The 26,550-nt window shown below is 39.1% G+C and overlaps 1 protein-coding gene across 3 annotated transcripts in view; it reads right to left on the bottom strand.

The window, feature by feature from the left end:
• The window catches only part of KLHL7 (kelch like family member 7), a 54,361-nt gene extending 28,696 nt beyond the window's left edge, over positions 1-25,665 (bottom strand). The window contains exons 1-6 of one of the 3 annotated variants that reach the window (XM_039862531.1): positions 25,433-25,665; positions 7,652-7,754; positions 6,719-6,812; positions 6,328-6,452; positions 2,571-2,746; positions 83-257 (exon numbers count right to left, since the gene is read on the bottom strand). In XM_039862531.1, the coding sequence (XP_039718465.1) occupies positions 83-257; positions 2,571-2,746; positions 6,328-6,452; positions 6,719-6,812; positions 7,652-7,754; positions 25,433-25,552 (793 nt within the window). In that variant the 5' untranslated portion in view covers positions 25,553-25,665. The other 2 variants (XM_039862533.1, XM_039862532.1) reach the window with 2 other exon arrangements.
• Positions 25,666-26,550: the final 885 nt, after the last annotated feature.

Raw genomic sequence — 26,550 nt, 5'->3', positions numbered from 1 at the left:
GTCTGATCCATTCTAGAGGGTTTAAAGCCCACAAGAAACTGGCTACATGATCAGGTTATAAATGGATATTAAGGCAACTTACTTATCACCATCTTAAGGCATTCGGGATTGTCTTGAATAAGTGGTTCAGCTTGTACCGTTTTACTTAAGAAATTCTTTGATATAAGAGGAAACCTGACTTTGGCAAGGATATCAACCATAAATGGCTGGCGATTAGGTTCGTCGTATTTCAACCACCTGACTGCAGCATCATAAACCTACGGGGGGGAAAAACAGCACAGTAAAGTTCTTAGATGGCAGAAACATACCCAACTGCTTATACTTACTCTCACATTGAAGGGGGAGAATCTCATAACCACTTATTCCTAATATTTTATTCAGATATTTGCTTTCATTCCCCAACATGTTGCTTGTAACTTCAGAACAGTTTATATGTGGCTCTAGTGATTTTTGTAGGTAATATGTTTTTTAGAACTAATTATTACTAATGTAATGACAGGAAAGATGTTGAATTCATGATTATTTGAAAAAAAATTCTCACTTCCTTTTTGGAAAGAGATATGATACACATTTCTACTGAAAAAAAAAATCTATTGGTCAATGATAGTTTCAAGACATGTCCATTTGGTAACTGGAGAACACGTTAATTTTCGAAGATGCCGTCCATCCCCAAAGATATGAAGGTCACTTATGATTTTATTTCAATCTAATATTCCTGAACTGTAAATTGATAGAATTATCTGCTTTCCAGAAACTTTATAATATACAAATTCTATATTTAAAAAATAAATTACAAGGTATGAGAATTGTTTTCCAAAACAATACTGTAGCAATCATAACTGTACCAAACAAGTCCAAGTTTATTAACATAATTTGATTAAGAAATCAGTAGTTTAGATACACTGAAAACAAACATATTTCATATACATACACATCTACCACATAGATGTTTGAACTAGTTAAATCAGTTGATTTTGAGTTGGTGTTAATAAGACCTAAGTTCTCATCTCCCTGTGAGTTAATTTTTATGGGAATTGGACTATTTTTTTAAATTACCTTTTTTCTTTTGGAATAGTTTTAGAAAAGTTGCAAAGATAGTGTGGAGAGTTCCCAAATACCCTGTACCCAGTTGCTAAACTTATTACATTAGCATGATACTGTTATCACAACTAATGAACCAATATTGTCCATACTTTTAAACAGTTTTTTCAGTTTTTATCCAATGTTCTTTTTCTGTCTCAATCTCACAAAGGATACTATGTTACATTTAGTTATTATGTCACTTCTGGCTCTTCCAGACTATGATAGTTTTGAGTTCTGGTCAGGTATTTTATAGATTTTCCCTCAATTTGGGTTTGTCTGATGTTTTCTCATGGTTAGACTAGGGTTATAGAATTTTGGGAGAAAGATCACAGATGTGACATGCCATTCTCCTTACATTATATCAAGGTTGCATGCTATCGACATGACTTATCACTGATGATTTTAACCTGTACTTAGTGTTTGTCAGGTCTGAAAACCTGTAGGTAGTGTTTGTCAAGTTTCTTCAGCCTAAAGCACCTTCTTCTTCCCTTTCCATAGTGCATGCAAGTCAGTTAATTTTGATCACAGAACTGAGTTTTTCTTTTTGCCTGTTCAGGTTCTCCAGATCCAACCTGTGAACTTGCAAACTAATATTTTGGGCCATGAAGAAAACTGGACGAAAGAACATGGCTCAGTGCAAACCTTTTATCCTTAGAACAAAAGTAACTCAAAGCCTATGACTTTACAATACTTCTATTACTTTCCTACTGGTACTGTAACAAATTACCACAAACTTACTGGCTTAAAATACAGAGAAGGATGTGGGACTGAAAACAGGGATTAAGTGAACATCTGCATATCAAAGTGTTACGCCACCTCACCCCCATATGCCTGTACCCAGTTTACACCTCTGACAGTTTGTCTGACAGTTTAGTAGGTCATTGTCCAAAATGGGTCAAACTGGGCTACAATTAAAGTGTCAGTAGGGCCGCCTGAAGGCTCTGGAGGAGAAATCATTTCCCTGCCTTTTCTAGCATCTAGCAGCCGCTTGCATTCCTTGGTTTGCAGCCCCTTCTTCCATCTTCAAAGTCAGCAAGGGCCGGCTAAGTCTTTCTCACATCACATCACTGAAATACTAAGTCTTCTGCCTACCTCTTCCACATTTAAGGACTTTTATGATTACATTGAGCCCACCAGATAATCTCAAGATCCCTAACTTAACCATATCTGCAAAATTTCATGTGTCACGTAAGGCAATGTATTCATAGGTCTGGGGATTAGAGCACAGACCATCTTTGGGCCTTGTTTTGCCTGCCATGGTACCTAATAGCTTCATCTCTACAAAGTAGCCTCTCTCCCATATAGCCAGCCCTTACTAGTACCCAAGACTTACTTTTCCTATGAAACAGACTCTGGAATGCTCTGTCTAATGCAAGAGACACATTCCCTCCTCATATTCTTTTTCTTGCCATGAATCCAAACATGAAGCATGAAAAATAAATAATGACATTTTTACTAAGAAAAATGTGAGAGGGCAATTTAGTCACCTGATCCTCTGCTCTCACAGTCAGAGTGTCCTGGTTGAGAAGATGTGTAACTCGCTTGACATCAAGTTGTAGAAATTCGTCAGTTTTGTAAACTTCAGTAAAATGCTGATGAATAAAGTCATCTGCAGTTGCTTTCAATTCAGGACAGTCCAAACACTCTGCGAGCACACTTATACCTAAATACACAAAGAAAATGAATAGAAAATCACTTAAAAAAAAAAACCCAAACATTCACTAAAGTATGACCCCAGAAAAATGAGCCTGCATGAATTTCATAAATCTGGATTCTCTTCTGTTTCATTGTTTATTCTTATGCCATCTTATGAATGGCTGATTTTGATATGTTGTAGGACAAGCTCCCTTCCAGGTTTTTTCAAACTTTTCTTGGCTACTGTTAAACATTTTCTCTTGCAAATTAATTTCAAAATAAGTTTCAAAATAAGCTTGTTCTACTTTTAAAAACCCTGATGTGATTTTAATTAGGACTGCACTTAATTTCTGGATTGCTTTGGGGATGGCTGACTGTTCTGCAATCTGGAGGAGCTCCACTCAGGAACATGACATACATCTCTACTCATTTAGATTTTTTATGACTGTCAATGTAATCGCACGACTGTCTTCACAGAAACCTTATAGATTCTGCATCCAGCCTTTTCCTAGCTATTTTACTTTTCGTTCGGGAGGGAAGTTATTAATTGGTTGCAAATGTTCTATATGAGGACTCTGCAAATCCAGCCCACATCCAGCTTTGGTGTCAGCAGCTAAGAATATATTTTAGATTTTTAAAGGGTAGTGAAAAAAAGGGCAGGGGGAGGAGGAGGAGAGAAGAGAGAAGAAAGGGGAGTGGGGAGGAAGAGAAAAGAGAAGGAAGAACGATGACAAGGACCACATGCAACACATGGACCACAGAGCCTAAAATATTCACCATCTCGCCCTCTACAAAAGAAAAAGCTTGCCAATCTCTCTCCTCAATAAAACCATTGATCATTGTATGTGATCTCCCTTCGAAGTCATGAGATACATTTTTTTCAGTCCATTATCTTTGGTTTTCCATGTTTCGACTTCATGCTATCTTCAGATAATGAGTTTTGATGCTTTCATATTTATACCATAAAGGTCCTCATGACTGATGCCTGCAATGAACTTACTGCCATTTTCTAAACGTACTGACTAATGCCACCGCATGTGAGATGCTCACAGTAAGCAGTCTGCTACTTATGCTCCCATCAGGGAGGTGATATTTTCAACAAGAACCAGTATTTGGTTATTGATTAATTTTTGGCAGTTGAATTTGTTGCAGTTATACAACCCAATTAAATATTATGCAGATTAATAAAAGATAAAGGTGAAAAGAAAGTAGTTTTCTATGAAAACTAATCTTATGGTTTAGGACAGACTTGAACAAAACTCAATTTAGGCATCACCAAGACAATTGATAAGATCTTGAAAAACACTGCAAAATTCTAGAGGGATTCTGTACGCAGAATCTCTAAGTTAGTGTTTTTCCTCCAACTCTTCCTTCTGAAATTCCTAATTCACGTTAGTGTCTCTGTATCTTCCTTCCATGTCTTTTTTTTTATCTTTTCACTATCATTTCCATTTCTTTGCAATCTTGTTTTGTATCATGAGGCAGTTTCCGGTTTGATCTTTAGTTTGATTTTTAGGTATACACATTCTATTTTTCAATTCAACTGAATTTCATGGAAAATCCTCCTTCAAATGCATTATTTCTATTTTAAGTTCTCTTCTATTTCTTAAGTTAAGTTTGGCTATAGGAGCCATTCGTTTTGGCTGTTTAGCTTGATTTTCTGTCCCTCAAACTACTGGGTTTCCTTTAACTTCGTACATATGATCTTTGTCTAATGCCATAAGCTGCCAGGGATTCCTTTAGTACACAAGGAAGTCAGATGACGGGGATCTTTTGGGCTGCAGAGAATTGACAAGTGATGAAAAATAAGACAGGAATTCTCCAATTACCTCACAGGGAGAGCTATGTTCAGGGCTCAAAAAAAAAAAAAAAAAAAAAAGAATGCAGGCTGAAGTAGTCCCCGGGGTACCTAGTAGCTACTTGGCCCAACTGGCTGGGCCACTGTCTTTGCCCCGGGCTTAGCCAGAGAATCAGGTTCCCTTTTAGGCTGCTAGGCTGTCCTTCCTCCCGGCTTTGTCACAGATGATGACAGAAGGCATCCACAGCGATTAGCGCAAACTTGCTCCAGGTTCCACACTACGCTTTCTACTGCCACGTCCACTCTCACTTTAGCTGTTTTTCTTCCTACTTGAATCACCCCAGTAGGAAATTTAGAGTGCTCGTGAGTTAGGGAAACATCTTTAAGGCATCATCTTCCAAATAACTTCTTAAAATCCCTTCTTATCATGAATTTTGTGAATTTATATAAGGGGAAATAAACTTAAAATCAGGCATCTAAATCTTGTTAATGAATGGAGCTCTAGAGAGATGGCCCAGAGAGATGGAGGGACTCTTCTCAGAGTGTTTCTACTGCATAGATGGGATTAGAGGCTGGTCTTTTATTTCCTAATACAGGGATCTTTTCACTATGTAGACTGATGGCTATCGCTAAGAAAAATTCCATCGGTATATTCACCTGCATAGCTATTTCCCCTCCTGCTCCCATCTGTCCAATGCCTTTTCTGGACACCAGACGCAATCTCATTCCATCCCCTTTGCCTGGCTTTTATCCCTCCCTAAAATTTGTTTCCTTTCTATCGGCCTTCTAAGGTCTTCTCTACACTCATAGTGGAGGTTTTTCATAGTGCCAGATGGAGTAATGAAATTATATAGGAGGAGGGGAACCTAGAAAAGAGGGGACAGAGAAAGCTTGCAAAACTTCTCATGCATCTCCAGGAGCCCTCTCCTCCAGCTTTTGGCTTCTTGTTATCAGTAACCCTCATCATCTCCTGTGAGTCAAAAATCAGCATTGGTTGGATTCCCAGGCCTCTCTCTTTACCATCTTTGATTCCGCTTTCCTTCCTCCTGCTTTCCTAGCACTCCTACCCTGACCCTCTTCTCCTCTGAATCACAGCAAGGGTGAGAAAATATAATTTATAAAGATCTGGATGTTCATTCATGTGCCACTAAGGACGATCTCACAGTGACAAGCATACTACACCATACTCTGGAAAACTCTGATCAACTTTCTCTGCTTCGCCTTACACCAAATACATAATACTTCATTAATGGCTTTAAAATAGAATGCTATAGCAGTGCCTTAATTAGTATCTTACTTGACAGTCTAGGATTTTTAAGTGTTCTGGTATTCGCCAGTAAGCATATCTGCAGTGTAGACAGACAGCACAGCGTAGCAGTTAAGAATAAGATTACGTGAATACCAACCCCAGCTCTTGCACATACCAGTTTTGTGACTTCAGCAAGTTACACAACCTCGGTTTGATTTTCAGATATAAAAATCTGTGACAGACTGTAGTGATCACAAGCGTGTCAACAAAAGTAAACATTCATGCTATGTTATCATCTGTCACACTGCCACCAGAGGCACTCCTTATCCTAAACAACAGTTCATTATTAAAGCTTTTCATATTTTGGAAAATAGTATACAATATTTAATGAGCTTGTTGCTACCCTTCCTAAGCTCTTCTTAAAATTACAAGAAAATTTTCTATTGGACAACGTCTTTAAGGTTAAATAAGAATACTTATAATCATGCTTTTTTTCTTTATTAAAACGTACATAAGGTTTTTTGTTTGTTTGTTTGTTTTAAATAGAAATCTGATATCTTACCAAGACAGTTTGAAGCATCAACTTGTTCTTTCAAAAAATCAACACACATTTTTTTCACAGGTTCAATCTGGTACTGGTTTGCTGCATCTAATAAAGACTGAACGTTGTTGCTATTCACAGAAATTCTGCAAATAAGTTAAAGTGAATATTAATTTCCTACCATTTTTAAATACTACTACTGTAGACTGTATCCTACTAGCCCTTGAAATTAAGTAAAAAATTAAACTTTTCAGTCCTTAAATGAGTATGGCGCAGGATCCTCAGCCCTCCCTTAGCCCCATCATTGTATTTCATTCTGAAGATTCTGGAACACATCAGTTTGTTACACTGCTTTGCTGTGGCAGATCCCGACCTCACTCCTCCACAACAGAAATGATCCTTCTTAACTTACCGAGCAGTATAAGCAAATTCCACGAGTTGCTCAATAATGTCGGGTTCAGCATCTTTGAGTTCCACTTCAAAGGACTTTGATTCAAGCATGTTAGCTAGAATGAAGAGGAGCGTAAATGGCATGAGTACTACCACTGGGGAACCATTTCATTCCAGGCCATGTTAAATACAGAGAAGATAACAGGACAGAGGTCTCTGTCCAGAAAGCCTAACATTCCTATAAAAAAAGCATATTAATTCTCCACACTTGAGATGTGCCTCGACTTAAAATATCTATGAAATTAGTGAATTGGAACAGGAGACATGAAACTAGATTTAGTATCTTCCCAACTCCTAAAATAATTCAGCAGCACTCTTTTAAATTGCTCTGAGCAAAATGCCTCTGATGTAGCTAGAACAAACCTATGATAACAATGACAATTATATATATAGTCAGCCACAGCTGGCAAAGCTCTCGTTCTTCCCCAAAACCCTCGCAGGTAGCCAGAGCATCAAAGAGAAAACCTGAGGCAAATATATTACATAACCCGATCAAGCTCACAAGACAATACAAAGTAGAGGAACCATGACTTGGACCCAGTTTTCCACTCCAAATCTAGGGTTATTTCTAGTATGATATGCTGTATTTCATTTTTCATTTTTATTTAGTTTAACCTGTTAGATAAAATGTCATAAGATTTGTCTGAGGTTAAGAAGAAAAGCCAGGGCATTCAAGTCGAAGCTATATCTCCATCAATAAAGACCTCAGGCCTTTAAGGCTAATGAAGAAATGTCTCCTTTGATTAATCATCACCATGATGACCTTTCAATCTTTTCACTGTCCTGTGGTCTTAATTTCTTAAGTCTTTTAAAAATTAGGGAAAATGGCAGATTTTCATTTGGACCCACCTCATTTTCACAGAATAAATAATATCTTTGACCTTAATGTACTTACTTGTGAACATTAAGTTAAAAAAGTGACTGGCTGCAGCAAGGACAACACGATGAGCAGGAATTTTTCTTTCCTGGACCATAAGGATCACATCACACAATGTTTTCTAATCAAGAGAAAAATAGATAAAATTAAAAGGGGGGTCGTTGGGCCTAGCTTAGCAAACAGAGAAAACAGGTGCTTGTCAAATGCTTTACCTCTATTTTCAACTTAAGTTTAGTTTTTTTTCCAGCACATAATTTGTTTATAAGACCTATTTAGGAAGAACTTACAGAGTTGCTGTCATGAGTTTATTGTATCAAAATCTGGCACTAAGTTCTCCAACAGTCAGGCAAATCTTCATAACTAGCAAAAAAGTAGTCTACTAATCCTTCAGAGAAGCCTTTTTTTTTTTTTCCTTAAACAAATTCTAAGATATTTCTCATGATGAGATTTTATAGGGACATCAAATGACATAATGGCAGTTATTGTTAAATTTTTCAAACATAACGATCTTTTTTTTTTAAAAATATCTATCCTTGATAAAATCCAGACTGTTCACTGCATTTCCCAAGAAAGTAGCCTTCATAGATCTAACTTGAAACAGAAACAACTCAGAATACAAAGAGTAGATGAACCAATGTCCATTTAGCATTCTTTCCTTATAAATAACACTTCTCCCAAATGCATTTTTTATAGGAGCCAGATAGCAGCCACTTATAAATTATGATTTCTGACCAAGGCCAAAATCATGTCACTCTAGATCTTAAAGGCAGAACTAGATTAAATACTTAAATGTGGGGAAAATAGAACATTAAAGAAAAAAATTTAAAGTTTACTGGAATCTAAATTTAGAGATGATTTTCAAGGAAAAAAAATGAGTTTTTTCATATAAAATTTCAATTTCTTAATAAAGTTAAAGATACCATGTACAAACAAGGCTCAAAGAAAATTTAGAGCCTATGATATAGTAAGTACTCTTTCAGGCACTGGGAATATGAAGCAAATAATATTTTCTGAGCGAAAAAAATCTATTACTCACAAATCTAAATAATGACTTAGTAGCTCAGAGGATATGGCATTTTGCAAGTTTTTAGTATTTTGTTGAAACTACTACTACAGTTTCTAATAGATAAATCACTGCTATTTCCTACTTTATTACTCCATGAATAAAAATTCAAATAAGATGGTAATGCTTAGAATGAGAAAGAAAATGGCCCCTAAATAACAGGCTAAAGAATGTACAAAATTTCACTTTACAGCTCATTTGAAGATTTTTTTAAATAAAACGTATAGACAATTATTTAGAAATTATATGCAGGTTACTTGTAGTTAAAACTACTGTTATTCCAACAGTGTGCTGAATTTTTAAATTTTGATCTCCTTTTATTTGGGGAGGGGATTCAGAGTAGGCATAGCTCTCCAGTGCTTTTGCCACTTACCACACCAAAAAATACCAGGTAGCAAAACCAAGCCAACTATTTGGTTACCAACAAAAAAGCAGATCAAGTTGCTTAAGACAAAGAAAGAGGAAAAAAGGGAGGAGGGAGGAAAGGATGCAAGGAAAGGAGAGAGAAAAGGAAAAAGAATGCTCACGGCAAGCAAATCAGTTAGGCGAGGGACCTACGGCTGCTGATGGGAAGTTCCAGAAAGTGTAGAGCTAAACTGAAATGTAGCAAAAAACCTTTCTAAGCCATACTCCACAATAGGGGATTTCAGTGGATTTAAAGGCACTAAAGGAAGTTAGAGAAATTGGTGAGATTATTAGTCTGACATTAAATCTCCAGCTGGATATTAATATTGTGTGTGTGTAAGGGGGAAAGGGGGTAGAATGGGAGGAATCTTCCGTATCCAAATGGTACATTTATTTGACTGTACTACAATAGATCAGTGGGTTTCGACAAGAGATGGGAGTGACCTAAAGAGAGGGCCCTCTTGCTATCAATCCTCTGGGGAAGAGGCGCATCCACAGGTAGGAAATGGGAAGAGACAGAGACCTTGGTAACACGAGAGGTAACAAGTACTAGGTTGACTGAAGAGAAACCTAAAACAAACAAAAAAAACTACCTTTTGAACAATACGTGTTCACTGGATAAAACAAGAAAAATGAACCTTGCAATTTCTCTGTTTATGTCTCCCCTTATTAGTCATACTTTTGCATTTAATATTTTCAGCTTTTGAATCTTTAGTCTCATAAACAGCATAGATTTTTGTGTGACTGATTCTAAAGTTCTCACCATTTAAGATTATTTTTAGTAAGGTTTAGTTTAATCCTTCATATTTGTTACTCATAACTTATGTTTCACCTTACATACGCCACATTTTTTATGCTATTTATTTAGCTTCCTTATCTTTTTTCTTTAATTGCCAGTTGCTATTTTGGTCACCTTTTCTTTGTACTTTTTTCTTCCTTCGGGGATTTACTTATAGATCTGCTGAATATTTGCAAGCAATTCAGCTGGGTATTAGTCAAATATTGTTCTAGGAATGCAAGGAGCATTCAAGAAAAATAATTCTATTAATGTAATTCATCGCACTGACAGAAAAACTTCATGCAGAAAAACTGCTAAGATGGCAAAAGGATGTTTGATAAAATTAAAAATTCATTTCCTGAGGACTCTTTAATAAAGAAAATGACGTGTCTATAAACCGAAAGTCATTCATCAGAAATCAAAAGCAAACATCACATTTAATGGTGCAGCAGGAGAGGCATTTTTCTTTTGAGTTTGAAACAAGATATACATATCACTACTATTATTCAACATTGTTCTGGAAATTTTAGCCAAATCAGTAAGAAAGAAGAGAAATCAACTTAATACTTGTAGAACTAATATGAAAAGTCAGTAAGATGGCTGGCTAGATACAAAGAAGAAATATGAAAAAGCAATTAGCTAATCTATATATGCCATAAAGAAATACGAATGAGAAAAACTCAAGTCACAGCAGCAAGAAAATACTTAAATGTCAAGAAATAAACCTAAGAAATATGAGGGATCTACATTAAGTGGGAATTTGGTACATGATAAAGATACCATTTCAAAAATGTGGTGGGAAGATACAGACAATGTTTAGGGCAGTAAAACTATTCTGTATGAAACCATAACAGTGGATACATGTTATTATACATTGTTAAAACTCATAGAATGTACAGCACAAAGAGTGAACCCTAATGTAAACTATGACTAATTATAATGTAACAATATTGGCTCTTCAAGTGTAACAAATGCACCGTACTGATGCAGGATGTTAATAATAGAGGAAACTGTGGGAGTGAGGGGGAAGGGGTTAATACCAACTCTCTGCGCTTTCTTTCTGCTTGATTTTTCTGTAAACCTCAAACTGCTCCAAAAAAATAAGGTTTGTTAATTTAAAAAATGTAATGAGAGGTGAGATAATTGAAAAAAATATGGTACTGGGATAACTGTTACACGTCTGGAGAAACATTAGATTTCTGGCTATTACTGTACTGCCTCTTCCTCTGGGGAAGGTAGTTTCAGTCTCTTTCTCCATCCATCACTTGTGGAAGATGACAACAGGATGGGCAAAAGTGTGGTAGAGGTCGCAGAGCCAGGCCTCCTGGTTCATTCTCCTTCCATAAAACTTCCCTCAAAGTGGAACATAACTCCTTGGGGCAGACTTGTCCCCGGAGCAGGAGAGGGCTAACTATTCCCATTCTTCAGCTGCTCTGCTTCAGATGGGTGGGTAAATTTAACTCAGGAGAGAAAAAATTCCATTTTATGCTCAGGTTCAAGCCATGTTCTCCAGTCTGTTTGTTGTCACCGTTAACTTATCTGTTTCCTGTGTTGACTGCTCAAATGCTTAGAACAAGCAGTGGAAGAGGGCCCCTCAAACCCATACCTACGCACAGATGCTCACAGCACCACAGAGGAAGCAGAAACTTAGGTGCTGCTTTAGTGCCTGAAAGTATTAGGGACGTTTGAGGAAAGAGTCCTTCGGTTAGGAAAGACTCACCTCAAAACACGCAAGCATTTCAGGCATGTGTTTGTGCAATGACCTTTTGCTGTTTACAAATTTGCCAGAAAGAACTGCAGAAGGCAGCTGTAGGTTCCACATAAGCTCCACAGGAGTGTAAGAGGTTCCGGCTGGCGTTGGTAGGCGGCATGGGATCAGCCGTCCCAAATTCTACTCTCCGTTGTCTCCCAAGGAGAGGACTGAGGGATGACTAACCTTTGGATTTACGTAGCTGGTCGACAAGGTTCTGCAATCAGTCCCTCCCAGCATGATTTTGGGTTGGCCTTGGGTATAAATACCTGAGCAGACTGTAGATTCAACTATAGTTGGGTGGTGGATTTAAGTCACTGAAAAGGTAAAGGGAAGTGGAGTCCTTACATGGGGGCAAATCATCTGCTTGGATTGAGATACTAGAAAAAGTGTCAACAAAGCCACAAGAAACCCAAAGGCTAGGAGAAAACTTAAAAAGGCCTCTTTAGGCATCGTGTTCGTTCGGAAAAGAAAAACGGCATCGGACTTAAAAAATACATACAATCACAAAAAGACAAGTGGGAAAGCGAAAGAAAAACAAAGGAAGACACCTACATTAATAGAGGAAAAAACGGAATTTCATTCCTCAAGGGAAGCATGTGATGAGTTAGGCCAAACGGCTTTGAAAGAGAAAGCGAAGACACTTTGGTATAACGCCTCTTTAAAGATGGGACTAGGAAAGCGAGAGTTATTTTTGCTATTTATTCAAGGAAGGTGATATGGATCAAAGAGATGTCATGAAGGAAGAGGAGAACCAGGAGTAGATTAAAATGGCTGTCTCAGAAAGAGCCTGTCCCTAGGAAATTTTTGTAAGATTCTTCTTAAAGCGAAAGGTAAAAAAAAATCAAAAATAATTAGAGGACGGCCCTTAAAGACTGGGACAGTTGGACAGTTGTAACAGGTGATTCATAGTGAGTTCAGATGGATTTGAAAGGTAAAAATAAGATCAGCGATAGAATATTTCGTGAATTTGTTAAGTAATTTGCAAGGTCATATGGGTGGGAAGACGGAAATGGTGCAGGCTACAGTGGAACTATCTGGGAAGTTTGTAGAAATAAGACGCTGAGGGAAGAGCACTGGGTCACATTAACGGGAAGCCAAGTAACTCAGACACGGTCCAGGCCTAAGTTAGATGCCAGACTTCCTCATAATTGGAATTACCTTACTGAGACTGGTGAGGAGTGGCAGTAACGGAATCGACTTGTTCTTTCAAAAAATCAACACACATTTTCTTCACAGATTCAATCTGGTACTGGTTTGATGCATCTAATAAAGATTGAACATTGTTGCTAGTCACAGAAATTCTGCAAGTAAGTTAATGTGAATATTAATTTCTTACATTTTAAAAATAATACTTCTGTAGAATGTATCCTAATAGTTCCTGAAATTAAGCAAAACAATTAAACTTTTCAGTCCTTGAATCAATCCTGAATACGCGGACCTCTTATTTTTCACTATGGCAAAATCTACAAAAGAAAGGCACTAGAGGAAGGAGTATGTTAGCAAAACAAACACCCGGGCCCAAAATGAAAAGGACAGGAAAAGGAAGGAAGGTATTCTGATCTCCACGATGTTAGCTCTACATGACATAGAAAGGAAAATATTCAACTCAAGCAGGTTAATGACTCAGTTGGGACTGCCTAGAAAGAACAAAGGGACACAGCCCAATTTGACACAAATTGGTAACAGAAAAGAATGCATCTTCTACCACCAAGTTTCCAAGGTCTGGAAAAATCAAATAACGAGGAAAGCAAGGTTTTGAGGAGCACACTGCAAGGCATACTGGTCCCTATGGGGACCACAGGCCTTAGAGGAATCTGCTAAAGATCATTCGCCAGGTGAGACACATAGGGCAGAAAAAAGACTCTAAAAGATAGGATTAATAGATATAAAGAACTTAACAGCAAGACAGATCAAAACGGGGACACACAGATGTAGATCAGAAGAGTCAGAACTGCAGAGGATGCAAAGCCACAAACTCTGTTCCATGCCTGCTACGAATGTGGCTTGCTCTTCTCTCGAGAGGGAAGACTTTGTCACTAGACAGAACTCAATCATTTTAGCACTGGTTAGCCAGGAACACAGGGCAAGAAAAAGAAATACAAATTAAGACGTAAATAAATGTGCAGGATGAACAGGGCAAAAAGGGAAACTCTAGGAGACCCAGCAGCTGGTGGATCCCCTGGCAAATGTCTGACATTTTGCCCAAGAAGAACAATATGTCCTATGCCAGTGAAGCATCATTATGCATAGATCAAAAGTCCCTTCTCTCTATGGTAAATGCAGTGTCCCTCTTAGCTTCTTGATAAGTAATTCTTCTCAGATGGATTTAGTCTTAGGGGCTGTCAATTAGACTGGCAACCTGTCAATACCAAAAGCCAAGGTTTTTTCTTTTGTTTTCTTTGATAATTCTGTTCCCCCAGAAACTGGAGTTTCTGTTCTGTTTTGGGCTGGGAACAATAACGTGGGTGAAGACTATATAAATAATACGTCAACATCTGCACTATTAGAGAGACGAGAGATCTGCTTGAACTTTTTCAGGTTTGTGGAGGTGGGGATGATGCTGTGCTTAAGAGACCTAGGGTCCCTTTGACATACTGAAAACAAGTGGTACCAACAACTACCCTTGAGCTGGAGAAACTCGGCTTTAGAGGTGCTAAACTAAATCTATTCTAATGGAAGACAGCACACACTGCAGCTGCTGAAGAAGCTATCCTGACTACTCAAACACGTAAGCAAATGCCTTACACTGCCGACTCGGCAGTATAAAAAGCCAGAGAGAGCAGACAATTGCAATTGCTTTCATTTTAATTTACACAGAGATCACAGATGTGGGAATTTAATAATATGAGGGTTCGTAAGAGTCAAATTTGGGGGATTTTATGTTGCCAGTAGGGAATTAGATAAAGTGCTTTAAGCTGTCACATGGTTCACTGGAGACAATCTAGAATGCTATGAATGAATGACATCATGGTTGAGAAAAATGTGAGATGGGAAATGGAAGTGAACTTTCAATCTGGAGTTAACAGATATCTTTTTATTTCAAAACTATCTGGAGTGAAAACTTCAACTGCTAAACTGGCCTTCAGAGAATACACGAAAGAATAGTTACTGATAGAGGATGCCTCATCAGCATTTAAGATAGAACAAAGCATTCCCTGTGCCAGCAAGAAAACAGAAAACCTAAAAGACAGAGTAAACTTGGAAATAAGAACTTACAGCTAGCTACTTCTGTTGGGAGAGGGATGGGGCTTCGGTGCCTGAATTCTACCATTCAGCCCTCTGAGATTCTCAACTCAGGGCATTTACATAAGTATCAACATCCAAATGAGACACAACAGAACGTAATATTGACAGCTGGGCAAGTACTTGCTAATTCCTCATATGCAAGGCTTCTCTAGCAAAATACAATTGAAAAATGAGGCTTTGTTTGAGAAGCCAACATAGGCCTTTCCACTCACCTATGCATACCCCAATAACCTAAATTTAGAAATCTGCATATTTATACGTCCTGCAAGGAAAAAAAAAAGATGGCTGGGTTCAAATCCACCTTATAGAGTGCACCACAAGACATACCTTACCTGCCCTGCTTAGCAGATGGAGACTTTAAGAAGAAGTATGTGAGCATCAATGGAGTAACCTCACCATTAATAAAACAGCAATGTCTTAAGCGCTAACAACTAGATAGAAACTTCTCTCTCATTGGGCAAAAGGGAAGAGAGATATGAGCTCAAGAGACCTTATTTCCTTTCCTTCGGGTGAGGTAACAAATGTTTCACACTTCCAATTCTCGGTTCCTCTGCCCACTGTTTTCAACACTACACAGAGACAGAGACAGACAGACAGACAGACGACAGACACACACACCACACACACACACACACACACAGTATATTCTCTTTTCAGGGAAAAGCCTTATACCAGTGGTTTTCAATTTTTTTTTTCTTTAAGCAGCAGAATCCATTTTCAAATGATCTGATTTCATAGAATGTATATAGACAGAATGGTTTCTCTGTAGCCACAACGTGCCTAGCAACCAAGGGATAGAAAAAGCTCCCCTCACTATAATGCTTAATGATTCACTTACAAAAAATTTGTTTGTAATCTCAGCAAGTAGTTTTTTTTGTAGGTGGTTCTGCTAGAGATTTGGGAACCGAAGAAAGAATGATTCGACCAAGTGATATAACAACGTTTCCACGGAATTGGAAGTTGCAACTATGACCTGGTCATTTTGGCCTTCTCAGTCACTGGGTAAAAACAACAAAAGTTATTACATCTGGCTAGAGGCCTGACGCTGGCCATCCATGGAGGAGAGGATGGCTGGAACTCAGTGGATCCTGTTGGGTACCTTCTGGTTGTTGGGAGAGACAGTACTCTATGAGTTCCTATGCGTCTTCCTGGACATGCCAAGAATGCAAGGGCCTGCCACTCTTTACCCGGGCCACTATTTCTCAAGGTTGTTTTGGCAGCGAGTGACTGTAAGAGACTGAGATAATGTCTCATCTCTTGGATAAAGACCAGGTTTGTTTATTGTTTGCTATAAAAATGGCAGATTCCTTAAGCTCAGTGTTCATTCCTTAGCTGCAACACAAACGCACTGTGTATACGTCCACCATGTCGTCCTCGTAGTATTTGTGGGGCAAAGGGAACTGAGACATACATTCTGACCCTCATGACGCTCTGCTGTGAGTAATCAAGTCTTTGTCTCTGACATAGGAGTCTCATATCTTCTGCCAACATCCATTAACTAGCAACAGGCTAAGCAGGTTTAAGCAGCATAAAACTGAATCCCAGACTCAACACTGGTACTGCCAAATCTAGTGGTAAATGTTAATGAAAGACTAAAGTAACTCTTTACAGGCAAGACCAAAGGCTCAAGATACCTAAGACTGAAGGATCAGGTCACTCCATCAGATAAATAACCTTGGAGAGTTAGCTAAAGACAAAGAAGAGGAATAGGCAGAAAGAAGCCATAAATAATAAAATAGTAATAAATAAATAATAATAAACAATGAATGTGGCTTCTACTTTTATTTTCATCCTTGTTCTTATATTTACATAAGTTTAACCCCTTTCCTTTCTTCTTTTCCATCCACAATCACATGAAGAATTTATTTACTTAGCCCTTAAGATCTTGAAATGATTACAGAAGGAATGGATATCACTAAGAGATCTTGAACTTGGGGTTAGATGTCATGAGTGAAAAAACTTGATTGGTGACATTTTTTTTTTTTTAATTATAAGAATGAGAATAAGAACATTCATGTTTGTATTGAACAGGCTAAAGTGTAGACCATAGCGGACATTTGTGAATTCTGGCAATCCAGCATCTAATTTTTCCTGCTTATTAGAACCCCAATCTTCCATGCCTGGAAAAATTGCTCATTATGAACTATCTTGGAGAGAGGGCAATTCTCTCCTACTCACTCCTTAGCAAAGCCCCAAGCTGGCAAACAATATAAAGACAGCCAATTAGACACCTACTTCCAGGATTTTAAAACTTGAATGATAGATGGAGGGAAAACTCATCTTTATGGCAGCAGCAGCAAGTGGTCAAGACTGTTCTTGCATTGTAACCTTGACTCCAGGGTTTCTGCAGTCTGGCTACCAGAGAAACCCTGGTTCCTGCTTGTTTGCCATGCCTGCTCATCTTCCAGCCTATGGTCAATGCTGTATATACTCGCAATAAATTATTTTTACTTTCTGTTGCTGGTAACCAGGAATCCCAGAAGATTCACTGTGATAATAACAATACAAACAATATTTGTACTATGCTGAATAATTTATCAAGAGTTTTCACATTCCTTCTCTCATTATTCCCAACATCAGTAAGTTAGTTTAGTATGATATCATGATCATTGTTGTCCAGATAAGAACATAAAAGGCTGAAGTTGTGACTTGCCCAATGTCACACAATTAGTTAGAAGACAGAGCTAAGATTCAGATCCAGGTCTGTTTGATTCCAAAGTCCATATTATTTCCACTATAACATGTGGTTTCTCAAAGTAATGAGTGACTAAAGACAACATTATTAAAAGAATTTTATAGAAGACACAAACCTTTTAAAAATAATTGTTCATATGAAAGCTTACAGTATAATATTAATTGAATTTAATTCAAAGAAAAGGTCTAAGAAATAACTCAATTCTGGCATACTGTTTTCCAGTAAACTAACCTGAGAGGTATAGCATTTATGACAGCCTAGATGGCATAATCTCAAGAATGTCTCTCTTAAAAATAATAATCAGCTACATTTTTGACAGCTCAACAGAATGTAACTAAATTATATGCTGTATTATGTACTAAAATATATACCAGCTATACCACTGATGTGAATCCTTGTAGTAGATGCCCACTGGAGTAGCTACCTGACTTACCATTCCCCGTTCTCAGGGAATGACCTCAATACATAAAATGAGTCTTTCAAGACCATGTTTGTGCTACATGGCCCTGTTCTCCTTAGTAGATAATTTATGCAAAGGATTAACATTTAATCAAAACTAGGTCTATCAGAGCCTCTCTCCCTAGGATTTGAAACTCTTGAAGAGAAACAGACTGATAGTAGTTAGCGCTGAGGTGTAATGAAAGCGGTGTCCTAAAGAAAGGCTACGGGACTTTGGGGCTGGCCTGGTCCCTGCATCTCCGAAATCTTGACTGTCATTCTCCTCAGTAGGGAACATTAATGCATGCATGTCTCCCTGAAGATGTGCTGCTGTACTCATTCATTCAATACACACGTGGTGTGTGTCACGAAGGCTGTGTGCACTAGATACTACTAGATTTAGGGGAGGAACATTAATCCCACTCTGGAAAGCCTGGGCCGCACAGGAGGCAGGTCCCTCTCTCTGTCCTCACTACTCTGTCTCTCCTCTGTCCTTTAAATTCTGTTTTCCTCCACTCTTCCATTAAAACTGTACTTGCTAAAACCTCCCATTTTCAAACCCTGTGGACACTTTTATCTTTTTCGGCCTCCCTATAACATTTGATCCTCCTATCTCTTCTTCTTCGTTAACTTATACCTTGAGTTCGATGACATTACTGGCTATCTTTCTTCTGTCTGCCCCTTAATCTCCAAAGCATTCTTCTTCCTATTCTTTAAAATGTCGATGCTCCCCAAAGTTTCATTCTCTGTCCACTTGTCTTCTTACTGTGCCCTCATCCTACAGGTGTTATCAACCGTAATGATGACATTAACTATTAAAAATCTGAGCACTTATGTGATAGATGTTGGCAATGCAGCACTGAATAAGACAGACACGGTCCCTGCCATAATGGAGCTTAGAGCCCAGTAGCAAAGACACACAACAAACTATAATGTGTGTATTGCCTTTACAGCGATGACAAATGCATGAAGAAATTGAGTGTTGTAAGGTATATGAAATAGAGGGCCTTGACATAATCTAGGGCATTCAGGGAGGAAGTGGCACTAAGGTAAGAACTGAAGCATGAGTAGGAGGGGACGAGAGTCATAGGCACGGGTACAACATTTTAGGCTCTGAAAGGAAGACAGGTGCCTGGAGTGAAATGGCTAAGAGACAAGTGGTAGGAGATCTGATTGGGGAAATAAGCTGGTATCAGATCAGATAAGGCTTTGAAGTCCAGGCAGAGGATTAATATTCATTGTACAGTCATAAAAATTAACCTCAAAAAATCTTCCGAAAAACCTGCCTGCCATCATACTATTTCTACTTTTTGCAAAATCTTTCCTCGACCTCCAGCTTCATCTTCGTCCTTCTTTTTAGCAGATGATCTCATCTATTTTTCAGAGAAAACGAAAGTCTTTGGACAGAAACTCCTTCATTCTCCGGATTCCAAATATAACTACCTACCGACCCTCTCCTCCTTCCCGCTCTTATGGACGAGGAACTGTCTTCCTCCTATATGAGATCAATCACCTTGCCTTTGGATCTCATCTCAGAACCATCTATTAATTACCTATTCCGTCTCATATATTCAACCTCTTCATTTCGCTAGTTTTTAAACACACTTACATATCTCCCATTTAAGCAAGTAAAACCAAACAGCCTTCATTTGACTCCCTCACTTCCTTCAGGACCAAATTTCTCCAAATAGCTGTCTCAATTTTCTCATAACCTACTCACTACTTCTCATGGTAATCTGACTTCTCAGTCTCTCCATCAAAACAACTCTCACTATATTCGACAAGCCCCTCTGTGTTGCTATATCTTATGGGCATTTTTAGTTCGAACCTTACTCTGACTTATCATAGGCTTCAAAATGTACCATCTTCCTTCTGAAACAATTTCTTCTCCGATTCTCAAAACTCATTTTCCTCCTATTCTGGCCATTTCTTTTTTGTGTCCTTTATAGGCTCATTCTCTAGCTTTTATCCTAGATACCTGACTCTCCACAGCTTCAATCAAGAAGTTACCTTCTCTCTGCAGATAATTCTAACCCATGACTCTCCAGACCTGTCAACTCATATACCTCAATGTCTCATGGGCCTCACAAACCAAAAATATCTAAAACACAAATTATAACCCTTTCCTCAAAGCCTTGATCCTTTTCCAGTTATCACCTCTTTAAGTGATACATTCTAGAACCGCAGAGGTCATAAGTGACACCTTGTATTGAATTCCTCGGCACCCAATCAATCACTACTATCACAATAGCAATAAAAATAGCCAATATTTACCGAGAACTTACTCATTATCAGGTTGCATTTTAAATTATCTTATGGTTATCTAATTTAGTCATCACAACCATCACCAAGTCCTATTGATTTTACCCTCTTTTTTTCATAGATATTGCTGTTGCTGGTACCACCTTGGTCCAAAGGACCATCTCACTGGGCTACTCCTGCAACAACTTCCTATTTGGTCTGCAAAGCAATCGGTCTGAGAGCTCTCTAATTCATTCACCATAGAGCATTTTGTTTTGTTTTTTTTTTCCCCCAAAAGAAAAAGATAATACCCACTGATTCCTCCTCACTCACATATACATTTGAGAGAGTTTTAGAATAAAGGCAAAACCCCCTAACTTGACTTATGAGGCAATGCATGGGTAGGTCTCTAGCTAGTTTTTTTCCAGTTTCATTTGGCACCATCCTTCCTTTTATGTCTGTGCTCCAGCCACACTGACCTTTAATCAGTCTCTTGTACTTGCCTTTCTATGGTAAGTAGTTCTCCAACTCAGGGCCTCTGCCTATGTTGTTCCCTCTACCTAAGAGGCTCTTCCTTAAGGTGCCTTGTTAACATCTACCTTTATTTTAGCTCTCAGTTCAATTACCACTTACTTAGGAAAACCTTCCTGAAAGTCAAATCATCTATCCATATGCCTCACTGAACCCTGTTCTTTTCCTTCATAATACCTACCCCTGTTGCAACTTTACATTTGTGTGTGTGTGTGTGTGTGTGTGTGTGTGTGTGTGTGTGACTATTTGATTAATATCTCACTCTCCCCCTAGACGATAAACTGCGTGAGGATAGTAACTATCAGGTTTTACTCACCATTTCAACTCCAAAATCTAGCAAAATGTCTAGCACACAGTGGGTTCTCAATAAGTATTCATCTGAATGGATGACTTGGAAAGCCAGACTGAGATAGGATAATAGTGAGCCAAAAGAGGCAGCGAAAACCTTTCGGTTTTAACAAGGGGGAGAGAGAGATTATGTACAGGGAATACTGAGACTAAGAATGGATGGATTGGTTTGTTGGTTTAAAAGCTGGAGAGGTTAAAACGTGCCTAAATGCTGATGGCTAGAATCCAGCACAGAAGGAGAAGTTAGAGATGCTCAACAGAGATGGAATAATCAACAGCGTAACTTTTCTGACCAGACTAGTACTGAGGGAGTCAAAGCCCAGGTGAAAGTCTTTGGCCCCAGATGGAAAAGAGGCAGCTTCTCAACTGCAGCAGCATAAAGAGAGTAAAAAGGAAAGTGTCAAAACAGGTTTATGAATTTGGTGGTGGAAAGTTAAAAGTTAGATAGTTCCAGACTAACGCCTTCTATTTATTTGTGATGTTGAAAGAAGGATGATGTACTGAAAGTGAAGATACAGAGAAAAGATTCTAATTAGAGGAAAACAGTAAAATAAATGGAAAGTAGGATCACTCGCCAATACTGACAGCCCAGCGGAAGTCAGGACTTACCTGGCAGAGGGCTGCCCAGTAATGGCATATTCTCCAGCTGTGCTTGGAGGTGTTGCACAGAGAAGGTAAACAGTCATTAATGCTTTTTGCTAGATGGATGTGACAAAAGGACAAAGGGTTAAGAAAGCTTGAGGCACTGGAAAGAAAGTGAAGAGACAGAGGTGATAGCTCCTAAGCTGGACAGACAAAAAGAGAAGACAGAGAGTTAAGACTAGAGAAAGGTCTGTCAATGGAGTTTTGAGAATAAAGTGAGACAAAGCATGTAAAACACTGCAGAATGGCTGGTAGAGAATAAGAGCTCAAGAAGTGTTCCACGAGAGACCCTAAAGATTAATGACATGTAATAATTTACTGTCTTGGAGAAGCTGAGCCATTTTAGTAAGTGGGCCCAGTTGTCTGCACAGTATTCAATCCTCAAATCAGCCTTGTGGTTCTCTCATATAACTCTCAGCAGGCCTTTAACATAAGCTTTCAAATTCCAATTGTGATTTAACTCATTTAAAGTGAGGGAACTGTAAACGATAGTGGTACTTAGGAAGGTCTCAAAACATCTCTCTCGAATGTTAAGGGTCTTCTGGACTTCAGTAACACAAGAGCAACAACTGGATGTGTGCAGTAGTGACTATGACCCAGTCCTGCTTTGCATAGCCCCTTCCAGTGCATCAGGTAATAAAATTAATGTAAACAAAAAGTTAGGGAAATAAATAAAAAGATGAACAACCTAATTAAATAAGAGGCCGCTATACACCCACCAGAATGGCTGATGTTATGAAAATAGTCAATACCAAGTATTGAAAGGATGTAGAGCAAAAGCCTCTCTCAACACACAGCTGGTAGAAGTGTAAATGGGCAAAACTTTGGAAACTGTATGACAGTACCTAGGAAAGCTTTATGTAGCATAACCTATGACTCGACAATGCCACTCTTAGGTATTTCTCAACAGAAGTGTATACATATGCACATCAAAAGACATGTACAAAAATGTTTGAAATAGTGCTCTTCTTAATGGTTCCAAACTGGAAATAACCCAAATGTCCATAATGACAGAATGGATAAATTGTGGAATACTATAAACAATGACGATGAACCAGAGCTATACACAACAACATAGAATAATCTCACAAACATAATGTTGACTTTAGGAAACCAAGACACAAGAGTATATAATGTATGATTCCATTTATATAAGTTAACAACAACAAAAAAACCACCCAAATCTATGATGAAAGAAGTTAAAACAGTGGTTACCTTTGATGGGGCAGTGACTGAGAAGGGCATAAAGAAGAACCTCTGGTGTATAATGTTCTATTTCTTGGTGGTGGCGTGGTCACTTTGTAATAATTCGTTGAGCTACACAGTTATGATTTGTATCCTTTTACATGAATCTTCTACTTCATTGGAAAGTTTACTTAAAAACAAAAGGCTAGAAATGACTGAAAGGATGATGGAGGAAAAGGGTCCACAAGATGCTGAAGCTGCTGGTTCTGCAGAACCTCTTCACCATTATGTATAGGACTGACTGAATAATATAGTATATTATATATGCTGTATATAATATACTATGCTACGGAGAGATGAAATAACCTAAATCATTACATCTAGAATTATAAAACTAATTAATGGTAGAGTATGAATTGAAATTCAGGTTTTCTAATTTTGCAGTGTTCTCAGATTCTAGTAGACATGTTTCTAGGTACAGACAGAGGTATCCTTGTCAATCACGCACTCATTATCCTGATCTCCAAAGCAACGAGGTCATAAAAAGCAAAAATACTCACAACACAAAAATATTCACTAAAGAACAAGAACACATAAAATTTGTCGTCAGTCCAACATTCCTCCTCTGGCACAAACCAGCTTTGATTTCTGTCATTTCTATCAAGTGACCTTGTCAGTCATTCTTGGCGAATCTCTCTTGTGTTACAATGTGAAACGGAACAATACAAGTATAATGTAAATCAAATGCAAAGTGAACCTGCGCATTTTGCAAAAGACGTACGATTTCATGAAGTTGGTAAAAGTGCTATTAGAGAAATATCTGACTAACATGCAAAGCCACTGACAAAAGGAGAATCCAGCATGTCAAGGTCAATTAACCATTGCGGAAGAGATCCCTGGTTGCCACTCAGCATCCATTTTTCCTTCCTACTCAGTAATGGAATCCTGATTTCAAGAACTGTATTTCTAGTTTGACATTAAATAAACAGATGTTAAAATACTCTAGAGCTAGGTTTAAGAAATGGATATGAATCAATTTTTAAACCCAAGAGCTAAAAATACAGTCTCAGACAGTGCCCTCAAGGAAAGAGCTGATGCTGCAACCCAGCTGCACCTTATCTAAGAAGTGAGGCAATGCTTTACAATACTATAGTCCACGGATGGAAACGCATATTTTGGGGAGTGGGAGGTTTGCTAGAAAGGAATCTGAGCACTGGAGAACCTGTGTTCAACTATCGTTTACAGGCAGACACTAGTGAAATGCACCAGTGCATTCAGAATCAGTGGTGCTATAAATATAAAGGTTTACATTAAAGTAACATGCATGTAACATGCCAATGGATACATGAAAATTACATAAAATATTGAGTCCAGACATTCACAGGTACTTCAGCACAGAGGCCAGGAAAGATTTAAAGGCATCCCCACAGATATCTACTGCATTCATGCACCACGCAGTACGCCAGGAGCTGATGAACAAAGACAAGATCGCAGCGGTCAGAATTCCGTTAAAGAAACCAAAGTTAAGATCTTCATAAAGATCTTAAATTCTTCGACTGCTGTCCACATTCTCATCAAAACCACTAGATAAGCAAACCAGGTTTAGCACTTACTCATACTCACAACCTGCTTTTGTCCTCCTGAAAAACAGGGCCACTGTCACAAAACCGGAACATTCCCACAAATCTCCTTGGATGCGTTGTTTTCCATAAATAAAGCTTACGAAATGAAAAGGTAACCAAGTGGCTTTCCTATGCTTTAGTGGCATAGATGTTATGGGATTGAAAAATAAATAAATGAAATCTCTCTAGTCTACATTCTTTGGCGTTAAAATCTATTCTTTTCATAACCTACCTTTCGCCGACGTGCTGAAGACTCGTTAATGCGCCACACACCAAAGACAGAACAAAGAGCTGCTCATAATAACAGAGGCGCACGGTGCCCTTAAAAATACGGCACGGTATTTATCCGTGACAGTTTCTGCTCTAAATTAACACTTACAGGAGGATTTGTCTTCAACTAGCTCCACCCGGGTACCACGGAAGGGGGCGGGGATCCTTATTTAAGGGTATCTGATTTCAGGCCAAGCAATGCTTCTTTCTTTGGGGTCTTCGGGCTGGGCGGTGCCAATGGGCTTCTTCGCACAAGATCTCACGACGCCTTAAAACTGCTCACCAATGGAGGGATCCTCGCCTCACAGAGATAACTAGGGCAGAGCTGTTATACAACGGACACCCGACACCGAATGCCAGCCCGAGGAGTCGCCCCGGAATCTGACTTGGGAGTCACAGCACCGGCAGACGAGGAGGCACTTCTGCACGACAACAGTCTAACGCGACCCTCCACTAACAGCTGCTTTGCTTGCGGGCGAAAACAGAAGGGAGGGCGAGGACACAAAAAGGAGAGGGTCGCGACCCCCAGGGCCACCTCCCCCCTCGCACTCAGGCCGTCCGTCCCTCCCATACAGGCGGTACCTGTTTCCGCATGTTATTCATGACGCCCATGAAGCCTGCCAACAATTTAGCTTCTTCTCGAGCAGCAAGTTTCTTCTCGGTCTTCTTCTTGCTGTTCTTCTCCACCCCGGAGGCCGCCATCCTCCGTCAGCTCGGTTCACGCCCGGGGCTCGCCGGCTCGGGCGAGAGGGTGCACGCTGAGGCTTCTGTTTACCAACCACCGCGGCCGCGACTGCGGCTCCAGCGACCTGCTCCCGAGCCGGGAGGCAGCGTCCCGTGCAGAACCCGAGCGGGCGGAGGAGCCTGCGCACTGCGCCTGGGGGGGAGGGGGCGGGGTCGCTAGGAAGGGGCGGGGCGCGGCCTGGCGTAACCGCGGCGCGCTGCTCCGAGGGACGCCACGCGGGGGCGCCGCGGGGGCCCTGTCCCCGCCTGGAGTGGGCTGAGTTTTGACTTCCAACTGGTTTGAGGGTTCGCGTGCTCTACTCTTTGCCCAAGACGGATTTTACAAATATAGGTGACGCAGCGAGATCAGCTTTTTGCATAATTGGGCAGTAGGACACATTAAAGTGTCTCCCGTTAGCGTAAGCTCCAAAAGAACAGAGCTGGTGTTGTCTTCACTGTAGTATCAGAGGTTGGCATATAGTAGGCGCTTAAGAAATACTTACCACATACTACAAGTTAAAGGAATACGTAAAACACAAGATTTATTTGCTTGGACTTCATAAAGCACAGTCCCATTGGTGCCCCCTTCATGCAGACTGCCTGCCTGCCTAGGCTGGTTTACTCCTCAATCTGTGAAACGAAGATCAGGTGTGTCGGTTCCAGAGCTCTTCAGTGAGGCTTCCCCAGGTGTTCTACGGGAACGTGAAACTCAGTCACAGAACTGATGAAAATGCTTTTGTAACAATAATAATTTTTTCTTTCTAGTGTATGGTAATATACAGGATTATTTGAAATTTTACATTATTTTATATTCTGAACTTTTTACAGATCCCTTTAATATGTTTTATGTAAAATAATTTACACTATTGAAGCATTATGCTTTCTCCTGATGAGGACAAACAATATAGTATAATTCAAATGAAAGAGCAAGTGGCATAAAGGCCTTCACTTTTGGGAAGAATAAGACACTTATGCTT

The sequence above is a fragment of the Pteropus medius genome, unplaced genomic scaffold, assembly GCF_902729225.1.
Source record: "Pteropus medius unplaced genomic scaffold, Ma_sr-lr_union100, whole genome shotgun sequence".
Classification (NCBI taxonomy): domain Eukaryota; kingdom Metazoa; phylum Chordata; class Mammalia; order Chiroptera; family Pteropodidae; genus Pteropus; species Pteropus medius.
This window is presented reverse-complemented; position numbering and strand designations above follow the sequence as displayed.